Source organism: Heterodontus francisci, chromosome 6, assembly GCF_036365525.1.
Source record: "Heterodontus francisci isolate sHetFra1 chromosome 6, sHetFra1.hap1, whole genome shotgun sequence".
NCBI lineage: Eukaryota > Metazoa > Chordata > Chondrichthyes > Heterodontiformes > Heterodontidae > Heterodontus > Heterodontus francisci.
Window position 1 is genome coordinate 123061127 of NC_090376.1, and position 12830 is coordinate 123073956.

General features: G+C 42.4%; 1 protein-coding gene across 7 annotated transcripts; it reads right to left on the minus strand.

The window, feature by feature from the left end:
- Positions 1-1015: 1015 nt before the first annotated feature.
- Positions 1016-11951, minus strand: LOC137371526 (ras-related protein Rap-2a). Of its 7 annotated transcripts, XR_010975247.1 has the most exons (4): positions 11397-11951; positions 9276-10225; positions 8052-8115; positions 1016-7897 (listed from the first exon to the last, which is right to left on the minus strand). XR_010975247.1 is itself a non-coding variant. In XM_068034259.1 (2 exons), exons 1-2 carry the CDS (start codon positions 11529-11531, stop codon positions 9809-9811), a joined length of 552 nt encoding a protein of 183 aa, XP_067890360.1. In that variant the 5' UTR covers positions 11532-11951; the 3' UTR covers positions 1016-9808. The 7 variants fall into 7 exon arrangements, 1 of the variants encoding a protein (XP_067890360.1); XR_010975242.1 differs by having other exon boundaries at positions 1016-9438; positions 9625-10225; XR_010975246.1 differs by having other exon boundaries at positions 1016-8115.
- Positions 11952-12830: the final 879 nt, after the last annotated feature.

Sequence of the window (12830 nt, forward strand, 5' to 3'; positions counted from 1 at the left end):
CATTGCCATCAAAGCTTAATGAAACAGACATCAAGGAAACTCAGCAACAGAGTGCATCCTGATTTATAAAATAGAGTTGCTCAAGCTACATTCCCAACCAAAACAAAAAAGCTTTTGCACAGAAGTTCAAATTTTGGGAGCTGCCTGGCTATCCCCATTGCAAGACCAGCTATATAACCATAAATACTGTGGCTAAGATAGCAGATCTGTAGTGGGTGACTCACCCCCTGATGTTCCACCATCTAGAAAGCACCAGTCAGCAGTGTGATGGAATACTCTCCACTTGCCTGGATGAGTGCAGCTTCAACAACACTCTGACACCATCTAGGACAAAGCCACCTGCTTGACTAGCATTCCATTCACCACCTTAAACATTCACTTTCTCCACCACTGGCACAGTGACTGCAGTGTGTACCGTACACAGGATGCACATTCCAAGGCTTTTTTGACAGCACCTTCCAAACCTGCAACCTCTACCATCTAGAAGGAAAAGGGCAGTAGGCACATGGGGACACAATTACGTCCAAGCAACCTGCCAAGTCACACTCCATCTGACTTGGAAATATAAATAGCCATTCCTTAATAGCCTTGGACTCGCTACCTAACATCACTGCGAGAGCACCTTCACCACATGGACTGCAGTGGCTCATCACCATCTTCTCAAGAGCGATTAGCGATGGGAAATAAATGCTGGTCTTGCCATCCATGCCTACATCACCCGATGCTTCTGCCATCTTTCAATACTTCATATAGAAATCCCTAAATTAGGGTCATTACAGCACAGAATGAGGCTATTCAGCCCATCGGGTCTTTGCCAGCTCTCTAGAGCAATCCAGCGTCAGTCCCATCCCCCGGAAATGAGGGAGATTTGAACCTGGGACCTCACGCAAATTTTAAAATACTCCATCCCAAAATGAGAATCATACTCTTAAACCAATGAACCACCTGCTCACCAACTTGCAAGGCTGAGGTTCCTAAAGAATTGTTTATCATGAAGACACAAAAACAAGTTAGGTTTCATTAAATAAAATTTAATTTTGTTAAAATAATTTAAATCCAAATACAGTTGACATGTTTGCATCGAATTATATTTACACTTCTTGCTCAATTCAGAAACAGCAAGGCTACACCACAGTCAACACCTGGTAAAAATGGTGCCACAAGTATTCAGTTGCATTAGTGCTCGACAGCTCACTGCCAAAAAGATTACGTCTTAATTCACCTCTGGGAAGCGCTGAAAATATACTGACGTTAAAACTGAAAAAAGTTACCAAAAATAAAAATACAGAAAATCGCATCAAAAACCATTAAAGCCAAATACAATACAAAATAGGATTTAAAAAACAAATATCCAAAGAATGGCGATTCGGTCAATGAATTCTTGACTTTAACAGGAATGTAAATAATTTTCCAATACATTACAGTTAAAACCAACAGAACTCAAACTAGTATATATGTTAAGGCAACATTCTTTACTAAAAGATTAATTTTGCAGAGCAGCTTTGGTAGCCATTTGGGGTAGCTGGAAGATGTTAAGGAAACAGCTCAACCGTTTTCAGCAGGGTCAAATCTTTGTAACATTAAAAACACAAATGCATTTGGTGAGCCAGCATATAAAAATGGGATCACTTTTGGGACAGTTCGCAGGATTTATATGCTTTTTCTTGGTAACTTTGGCATAGCAGAAGTTTCAAATGAATAACCTACCTCCCTGAACCCCAGGCTCTGTGAGGCACTGCTGGAATATATCTACTGCCAACATTAAATTTTCAGAAGCCCAAATGTAATTAAATACTGTCAAAGTACAACCGCATTTCTTTTGGGACAACATTTTGATGCGTTAAACACATTTATAAACAAGACTTTCACTACATCATCCCGGTACACCACACAGCAAAAACTGATATGTACACTAGCTCACCAACTGCTTTATATGTAGAAAGAAATCAATGCCACTTTCCTCCCACCAATCGCTTTTCTGCAGCAATATCACACTAATGCCATACTACTTTACATTAGGTATTAGCGGAGGACAATTCTCCATTAACTTGTGAAAGTTACATTACTCCAGATTACAGGCTGCACATTACAAAACTAATGAATGTGGGAGTGGCTCAATCAACTTACTCGAGAGCCAGGGTGTTGTTAGGTGAAGGCTACATGGTACTTTGACATTAATTACCCATTTGCTGCCAGCTGCATGCTGAGTGCAAAGCGGGCCAACTCCTGGTGATCCCAACCCAGGAATAAGAGGCTGAGAGTGTAGGGAGAAAAGAAAAAGTGTATCCCCTCCCCCAGTTATCCAAAAAGGGAATGAAATCACCAAACAAAAAAAAAAGGTTGAGAAGTCACAGGTCTTCACCTGAGCACTTTTTATTTGAGCATCAGTAAAAGTTCCTTTAAAATGCTGGGCTACCACTACTTCCACACTTGTGGAAAAATGTTGTTTTAATTAAACCTTTCACAAACACTACATTAGTTAATAAAACAAATACTAGCTGCAAAAGTTGGAATTGTGCCAAACTGCAAAGTCATTTAAAAACATATAGGCGTAGCTGCATATATTGGCAGTTATCATAATATTGGACAGAATGTGAATGGTGTTCTACATTAGACTACCTAGGTCAGCTGAATTGAACAGGCCTCACCTCCATCAGAAAATGCCTTTCCGTTTGGGTCAGGCTGATGGTGTAATGATTTAGGTATCCACTTCCCATCTTAGTTAACAGACGAATAGCAAATTACCCACCCAAACCACAGGTTAAAATTTTTCCCCTCATAGCAAAAAGGTGGCTCAGGATTGAACTCCAGATATTTAAAGCAGAAGTGTTTTTAATTCACAGCTAGTTTATTTTCAACTCAGGATTGGCACAATTAACTTAAATTATTCCCACTGCTTATATACAAAACAAGGCTCATGTCGAATCAGATGAGAGTGCGAGCTATTACATGCCAAAAAAAATTACATTGTACAATATCAAATACAGCTCTGCAGCTGGGAACTTCCAGACATCTATGTTTTCGGTGCTCTTCCAGGAAGAGTACCACACTTACATCCTGCTGTAAAGAATTGAACCAACAATGCTTTTTTGTTGTGAAATATCCAATACTAAAACTGGTCAATATTAAAAAAAAAGACATTTGTAGGGACTCAGATCAATACTCTCAGCAAACTTCCATCCTGTCTTTTTAAAGATGATAGGGAGACAAGTTGTTCTACTGAATGTGAAGCTGATGAAAAACACCCTCCATGCTTGCAATTACCCAGTGTCACTAAACAACATTCTATTGCTTACAGAATTCTTACTCAAGGTGCTAGCTACGGCTCAGGGCAGAACACTCTCACGTCAAGTCTCATTCCAAAGACTACAGCATAAAAACTTGCCTGAACACTTCAGCGCATAACTGAGGAAATGCTGCACTGCCGGAGGTGTTGTCTTTCATAGGAGACATTAAATTGAGGCGCCCGTCTGCCCCAAGGTGGGTGTAAAGTGCCACAGAATCTCTATCAGAAGAGCACAGAAATTTTCCTGGTGACCTGGCCAACATTTATCTTAACCAACAGATTGTTGGTTATTTGCTGTTTTGGGGACCTGATGCCCAAACTGTTTACAACTGTGAACACAACATAAAAGCTCTTCAATGAAGAAAAAAAGTATATACACTTTCGATGTGTAAACAGAATACCAGGAAAAACCTGAATGCTTGCCAGGTGGTTTCTAGTACCTCCTTGCAAGTAGGAATTATCTCTATTACACCATGCCCCCACAATCTGGCTCCTGCTGCACCACAAACCCTTTGTAAAACACCATTATAAATTTATAGCTCTTCAGGGGGTTAAGATGGAAACTAGCCATAATAAAATGTCTAGTTGGATCATGTCCTTTCACTTCCATTTTGCCCGTTCACAGTTTTAAGAGGGATATTTCACCAAAGGATAGGGCTCTGCAGTCAATTCCTTAAAAAGGAAGCCTGTTTTTTTCCATCACACCCTCCCCTCAAACAAGACCAAAGATCCACCATAATACTATCCAAATTTCACCTTTCCCTTAACAAAACTGTTCCCAACAATTGTTTTCGTGATTTTGGAACCCACTGGATAATGGAGGTCAGGGGGAGGGAAAATGGGGGTATTCTACATTTTGCAGCTTTGATTAAATGACTGCATTTTAATTCCTAGTCACTTCATACTAGGAGGGGAAATTGTAGCCTGTGGTAATTTGTCATTCAAATCTTTTAACAATGTTGAGTGGAAACCCAAGTCCATTATGTTAATGGCCTAGTCCAAACTGAACGCTTTCTAATGGAAGCGGGGACTGTTCAGTTCAGCAGTTGCTGGAAGTTTAGCACAGGCTAGACATTCACATTCGGCCCAATATTTTCATATGCAATCACACCACCGCCAATATATAGATGCAGCTACACAAGTCTCTATTCAAATTTATGCTTGAGGTTTTGACAGATGTCTAGCTTTGCTCTTAAATGTTTATTCACGAACTGAAGCAGTGTTTAAAGACAGCAAGTAGGCAGTATTTAAACTTGCAGGTATCCAAATGCCTCATTTCATAAAACAAACAAAAAGGAGGAATTAAAAGCGCCTATGAATAGTTCCTTTTATGCAATCATAAAACGTTACACTGTCAAAACAGCATTTATGCATAGATGCCATATAATGTATAGTATTTCAAACTACCCTTGTATACCAACTGCACACAAGACACCCAGGACAGAGGATTTTTGACTATTCTTATTGCCTTAAAGCAAAAACTCCCTTCAGAACAACCAACATCTTCTCTGCACTGCAAGAATACATAGGAAATATACTAGCAGTGTGTGCATGCGCAACAAGAATGACTTACCTCCATACAGTCAGCATGACATTAAAAAAAAACAGATTTAAGGATTTGCAGACACAAACTAATTCATAATTACAGTAACAGCTACTTGCAGATATTTTTTTATTTTTTTTTTATTTAGAGATACAGCACTGAAACAGGCCCTTCGGCCCACCGAGTCTGTGCCGACCAACCACCCATTTATACTAACCCTACAGTAATCCCATATTCCCTATCACCTACCTACACTAGGGGCAATTTACAACGGCCAATTTACCTATCACCTGCATGTCTTTTGGCTGTGGGAGGAAACCGGAGCACCCGGGGAAAACCCACGCAGACACAGGGAGAACTTGCAAACTCCACACAGGCAGTACCCAGAATTGAACCCGGGTCCCTGGAGCTGTGAGGCTGCGGTGCTAACCACTGCGCCAGTAGCTCTACATTAAAGAATATGAAAAAACAGCCACAGATTTCAGCTGGAAGGGGTGGGGGCAATTTCATTTTGTAAGATATCCCATACTTTCTCTTTTATAAAAATACAAATATTATTCAACATTGTGCACTACCTGTGCTAATGAACGTAGAGATACCAACTCCAGAGTATGACTTCAGTTAAAATTCTTGTGTAAAACTAGACACCCAACATGCCACCAAAAAGATTTAACTGTAGAACAGCAACTGTGCAATTCATATTACAACAATTTTGGGATATATCGGAGATACATGATTAGGCGCTATATAAAAACAAATTTGTTCCAGTGAAAGAACAAACAACATTCTGAAAACAAAAAGTGCTGATTGTGCCAATAGATTAAAGTTGTTTAATACTTTTAAAGCAATGAGTCTAAGGGTTTTTGTAGTATTAACCACGGAGAATAAACAACGCATTGCAAAAATGTTTCCAACTTTGAAGAGCCTCCTTTGGTTTAAAGGGCACTTAGACCAACTCAGACAGCATTTCAAATTTGAAGAGGATTTGCAAGAGGTAATTTGCTACATTTCCCCTCCTGATCTGTGAAACTGGTGCACTGCAGATTAACAATGCACAGAAATTCATTAGCTAGCCATTTTACTTATGTACTGTCCATTTTAATGAGCAAACTGATATGTCACCAGGTAGGAGGAAACCCTCATTAGGAAACTCACATCTAAATGAGTGTGTTAACTCAGATTATGTTGCTGCAATTGTTCAAATGTGTGTTCACTCTGATCAGTTCCTTTCCTCCATATTTTCAATCAAACTTACATCAGAATGGAATCCATTATTATTTCTCGGAACTAGTCTCATGTAAAAAGATCAAAAAAGCAACTAATGTATGCAGATTTTTTAAAAAACAGCAATAATGCAAGACTATGTAAGTCTACTATCCTTAAAACACATGCTACTTCATTGAACATGTACAGTATGTCTTCAAATTAACTTGCATCTTAAGCTACAGCCCAGAAATTTATCAGCAGCACTGAATAGTTTAAAAGAATTACATTATCTCAGTCTAACTAGATTAAACTTTTAATATCTAGTTAGCTTGCAAAGAATGTTGCCTACACACACAGATCAGTTTTAAGGGGGTATTAAGTATGAAATGAGGCATTGCTGTAAATACATCTTAATATTCAGGTAAATAATAAAAACAATGCAAGACACTGTTTGGAAATGTAAACTTAAGCTGGAAATATAACAAGACAATAAAATACATCTTTGCTTCAAAAACAAACTCTGCACATTATAAGCAAGGCTAAGGCTCCCCTCATCCTGTACAAAATCACACAAAGTAGATCCCATTTACTGCATCTTCAGTTTATTGTACTGGAAATGGAAAATAAACTATCGCAATTTGTAGAAGTGTCTTCACTTTCTGTCTACAAAAGAAACCTGCACCTGTAACTTGCAGTTTTCAGTTTTTTTTGTTGCAGCAATTAAAAGTCACACAATCCACCACATACCATTGAAGATGCAGGAAGTCATCCTTACAAAGGAACTGAACAGCTGCTGAGTGTAGGAAAATCTTGATCTGGAGAATCAAGTTGTTTTGCTTGTGTTAGGTACATCCAGCAACCTGTTCAAGTTTCACTTGTATGCCATACTTAAAGCTGACGTTTAATTTACTCCATTAGGAATCTCGTACTTAAAAAGTTGAATGAGATACATAATTTCTATGTGTAAGGGTTTGTTTCCTCCAAGTGTGACAACTTTTATGGATCTGACAAGGTTCTGGTAAAATTCTCTTGGGACTTTTGAGAAACCGTCCCATTTCCACCATTCCAACTGCTGGTTCTGTGCAGTGGCATTTAAAAATTTTTTTTTTTTTAAAAAAAGTTCCTGCAACACAACTGTCAGATATTTAAAAGCAAGCAAAATAAGACCGTAGTGACTAAACACTGCTACTGCGCTCATTTATTAAACCACTATAGAATGCTCCAATGTAAGACTTTAGTAATGATCCGGTGTTCAGCCATGCATTCATTATATCCTTAGTTCAAAAATATAAAATCAAAAAACCCACAATAAAGTATTTGAGCACCATTCATAAAATAAAATATATATTTTTGCCACTTGTGCATCAGGAAAGGAAAAAGACTGAAGGGATTATTTCTACCAGTTTGTAAAACTTGATCAATGCAAAGGGTTTCTGTTTCTATAGACTCAAGCAACAAATGCAATACATTTTTCTTCAACGTGCAATACAAGAATCTGAATCACATTTGTCCGGATTGACTGCAATTTGGTTTTCCTTTTTGAATGCTGTGGAATTTTGAGACATCCTGTGTTACAGCTGATCTTCGGGCATTCATTCCTTTAAGCTCCATATACCACTATACCTGTTGAAAACACTAGCAGACGGAGACACTTGTGAGAATGGGTGGCGACATTCCCTTCCCCTCAGTACAAAGTCTCCAAGGACTTTTCCACAGGAGTCTCTAAACTTGATTGCAGATATTTCTCAACCTCACAGAGGCAACTTTCCCAAACTCTTCCTTGCCCTCTCCTGTAAGAGGAAAGACTGGACAAGGTCTCTTCCCTTCTGCACACTGAAGAAGCACTCAGCATCTTGGGTCATCTAAAATCACGACAGTGGAGCAAGCAGATGTTTAGTGTGGGATAGTTTCCCTTCTCCCAGAAATGGCTAACAATGGCTGCTGTGCCGGTTATTTCAGCCAAGCATATAATCTCCATAAATGTTATCATGGCAGTAGAAAAACTGTTGTTCCTACCTTTGTCACAATGATTCTCAATTTCTTCATCTTGCAAAAATGGTAACATTTTCCTTTCTCTGCACTGCAAGAAACTTGATGACTTTAAAAAAAATAATGTGTATCTCTTTCCAAGTTGAGTAAAATTTTCTACATAAGAGCCGCACATTCTTCTTGACCCTCCCTACAAAGCATTACAAAAAGAGAAAACTGGATGCCAATATCTCTTTCTAAATGCCGAAAGGAAAACAAATAAAGCAATCACCTTTCGAAGCAGTGGAGAAGGCAAAGTATTAGCCAAATCTGGTAGCTTTGTAAAGCTGCTCGCTTTTTGTGACACAAGAGCATTGATCTTTCAATAAATCATAGGCCGACAGTTTATATGTTCTCCACTGCAAGACAGGAAAAATAGTGAAAATAAAAGTCCTTAGCTTTCTTCCCCACCCACCTTGCTGCAGAAAACCACAAGAGCACCAATAATGGCTTGTACCGCACAGCAGAGCAGGTAATGTCCTACCCACAAAAGGAAAAGAAAACAGTGAATTAGCGTATTCTCCTTCCTGTATGACACAAGGAACATCTTGGTCAGTCTGCTGTAGTACAGTTGATTTGTTCACTACTCTTTTCCTTAGACATTAACAGAGGAGCCTAATACCCATAATCTCTCCTGCAGCATACATGAAAGGACAGCACTGATTGTTAACATCCACCACACCATACCGAAGAATGCTGATGGAATCCTGAAGAACGTCCTTGGTGTCACTAGTTATATTGTGCACTATACAAGTTAAAAGGTCCACAGCTTCTCCACCACCCCCCCGCCCTTGTCTGAACAACAGCACAGACTCCTTTTGTTCCAATGTGTTGCCTGCTCGCTTTCTCATGTATCCTGCAGGTACTACAAACAACTGAAGAATTGTGGCTCAGTTCTCTCTCCTCTCCAATTTTGGTTACATAGTAGAACTTGCTCTCCCCTTTACAATAAGCATTTAAACTCCTCAGAGGCATCATGCAGGAAGAATGTAGGCATCCTTCCTGTAAAAAAAAAATCATTTGCTTTAATTTTTAAAATAAAATCAGTGCACTTATACAACAGGGAGAACATCACTGGTCCTCAATCTAAATTTTAGTTGCAAAGCTCTTGATTAAATAATCTGGTCCTTCACCGTTGATGCTGTGTCAGAGGAGATGCAATTCTCCCATGCTACAACTGATCAAGTCTTGTTGTATTTAAAAAATCATTACCTTTGTACCATGGCATAGGAAGAGCAGTACTGATCAATTATAAAGCTCCTCTTGTCGATATTCTTTTTATAAACAATAATATGAAATAATCTTGCTGTCTCCCGGGTTAGAAGAGATTGGAACGGATTCAAAGTCTTGCCTTAACCCAAAGCGTGAGCTATGCCTGTAGGACACAAAGGTACTGATCAACAATCTCATCTTAATTACAAAGCTCTTGCTGATTTCCTCTTTCTAAAAAAAAAGAGCAATAGCAAACAATTTGGTGGGTCGCCTGGGTTAGAAGAGGCAGAATCTCCCAGACAGGAACTGATTCAATGTCTTGTGTTAACCCAAAGCATCTGCTTCTTACCCTGACTGCAGGACACAGGAAGAGCAGCACTGGTCATGACTATAAAGCTCCTTTTGTTGATACCCTCTGCTTTTTATAAACAGCAATGCAAAATAATCTGGTGGGTCTCCTGGGTTAGAAGAGGTGGAGATCTCCCAGATAGGAACTGATTCAAAGTCTTGCGGCTTTTGCTGTTGAGTGTGTTTTACTGTAGGACACAGGAAGAGCAGCACTGATCATCCTTGTCGGGCTGAGCTGCGTAGTTCATCTGCCTAACAATCTCGGCGAACAGCTCATCCACCATGGTCTTGCTCTTGGCCGATGTCTCCATGAAGGGGCAGCCCCACTCCTCTGCCAGGGCCCGGCCTTCAGCGGCGGAGACCTCCCGCTCACTCTCCAGGTCCACCTTGTTGCCCACCAGGATGACGGGCACTTTCTCATAGCGCTTGACACGGATGATCTGGTCGCGCATGGGCCTGATGTCCTGGAAGGACTGCTGGTTGACCAGGCTGTAGACCAGGATGAAGCCCTGGCCGTTCTTGATGTACAAATCCCGCATGGAGGCGAACTGCTCGGTGCCCGCCGTGTCCAGTATCTCCAGCACTGACGGCGATGAGTCCACCTATCACAAAATCAGAGAATGATTACATCACAGAAGGTCATTTGGCCCATTGAGCCCATGTCAGATCTTTGCAAGAGCAAATCAGCTAGTCCTATTCCCCTTCCTCCCTGAAAATTTCTCCCTCTTTCAGGCATTTATCCAATTCCCCTTTGAAAGCCACAATTGAATCAACTACCACCACTATACTCTCAGGCAGTTCTTTCCAGGTGCTAACCACTCGCTTCGTAAAAAAAGTTTTCCCTCACGTCACCTCTAGTTATTTTGCCATCCACCTTAAATCAGTGTCCTCTGGTTCGCGACCCTTCTGCCAATGGGAAGGGTTTTGCTCTAGGCTATCCGGTCCCCAGACCCCTCATAATTTTGAGCACCTCTATCATATCTCCTCTCAAGGAGGACAAGCCCAGTTTCTCCAATCTTTCTACATAACTGAAGTCCCTCATCCCTAGAACCATTCTCATAAATCTTTTCTGCACCTCTCCAATGCCTTCACATCCTTCCTAAAGTGCAGTGCCCAGAATTGGACACAATACGCCAGTTAAGGTCAAACCAGTGTTTTATTAAGATTCACCACAACTTCCTTGCTTATGTTCTCTATTTGTACCATATATTCTGTCATCCATGGCTCACTTGGGAACACTCATCTCGGAGACAGAAGGTTGTGAGTTCAAATCTTACTCCAGAACTAGAAATCAAAAAAACTAGCACAAAAATCAAGGCAGACACTCGCAGTGCAGTATTGAGGGAATGCCGCACTGTCGGAGGGGCTGTCTTTCAGATGAGACATTGAACAGAGGCCTCGTCCGCCCTCTCCAGTGGGCATAAAAGATTCCCCCACCACTGTTTTGAAGAGCAGGGGTGTTATCCTTTGTGTCCTGGCCAATATTTACCCCTCAATTAACATCTAAAAAAAACACGATCTGTTCATTATGGCACTGTTACTTGTGGGATCTTGCTGTGCACAAATTGGCTGCTGCATTTCCAACAGTGACTACACTTCCAAAAGAGGTACTTTCATTGGGTGCGAAGCGCTTTGGGACCTCCTGAGGAGGTGAAAGGCGACATGGAAATGAAAGTGCTTTAAAGATAAAACACTGACACAACCCAGGGCCCCTTTAAACCACTTTCTCAACCTGTCCAGCCACCTTCACCCCGATCAAAAAGTAAACACTACCTCGATCTCCTTGCGGTAAAAGTCCTCGATGGTCGGGTCGTACTTCTCGATGAAGGTACCGGTCACAAACTGCACCGTCAGGGCCGACTTGCCCACGCCGCCGCTGCCCAGCACCACCACCTTGTACTCCCGCATGGCCGGCCCTGCCCTGCCCCTTTAACGGCGATAAAAAAAATCGGAGTGCAAAAATAAAAATGGGGGGGAATTAAAGGGGAAGTCAAACTTTCCCCCCCCCCAAGGCGTTTAATTTCACCCCAGTCCCTCAAAAAATATTTCCACCCCCGGCCGCTGAAGGAGACAAAGGCCTCCGCCTCACAGGAAGGTAACGGCGCCTCCTTCCCTCCCTAGCTTTTTTCGCCTCATCGACTGTAACGCGGGTCTCTCCCCATTTTTTTCAAAAATAGCTTTCTCTCCCTCTCCTCGCTTTCACCCGCCCGATTCCATGGTCGGCGCCGCCATACTCTCGGGCGGGGACTCTCTCTCTCTCGTCGACTGCTCTCCGCCCGCGCCACCTTGTCACGTGATGCTGCCCGGCCACCGTAAGGGATGCACCGTTCCCCCGCTGTCCATCAAAGCCAAGCTGCCCAATCGCGGTGCCCAGATTCAGGCAGACACGCCTCCATCCCGCCCCTCACCTCCTCGCGCCGGCCCATTGTCTCAGCCACCGCCCATCAAGGCCGAACCGCCCAATCGCGGCGCCGGATTCCACTCTTCCCCGCCTCGCGCCGTTCCAGCCTATTGTCCCGGCAGCTGCCCATCAAGGACGAGCCACCCAATCGCCGCCCAAAGCGCCCCCTCGGCCGCGCCCACCCCAGCTCCAGCTTATTGTCCCAGCAGCTGTCTATCAGGAGCGAGCCGCCGAATCGCCGCGTCCGCGCGACGCCTATGAGCCAATCAGTGGCGGCCTAAACGTAAATTGGGGGCGAGGCAGTTTTCTCCTGGAAGTGATGCTGATTGGACAATGTGCATGCACGCGCCTGCAGCCGGCAGCCAATGGGCAGAGACCGCGGAGGGACCTGTCTCCAGGCGCGAGGAAGGCGAAGTAGCGGATGCGGTTACCATGGGAACGGAGTGACAACCCAGTGGGAACAGCTCGAACCAAAAAAAACTCCTGCAACTTTTTACATGAAACTCTGGCACCAAATTGGTTTTGAAGCTGGAAAGAGCAAAGTCAGTTGCATAGCTTACAGCAGAAAACCAGGCCATTCGGCCCATCTGACCCATGCCAGTGTTTGTGTTCTACAAGAGCCTCCTCCCACCCTACTTTATCTCCCCTTATCAGCAGATCCTTCCACAGATGCAGTGGTTTATTTCGAGGTTCATCCGCAGCAGTTCCGTAACACAGAACTCTGTGCTCTGCAGGATGTTCCCAGGGTTGCACACCGAGACAAGCATCAACTGCTGTTGGAGGATCATCAACTCGGTGAAAAACAC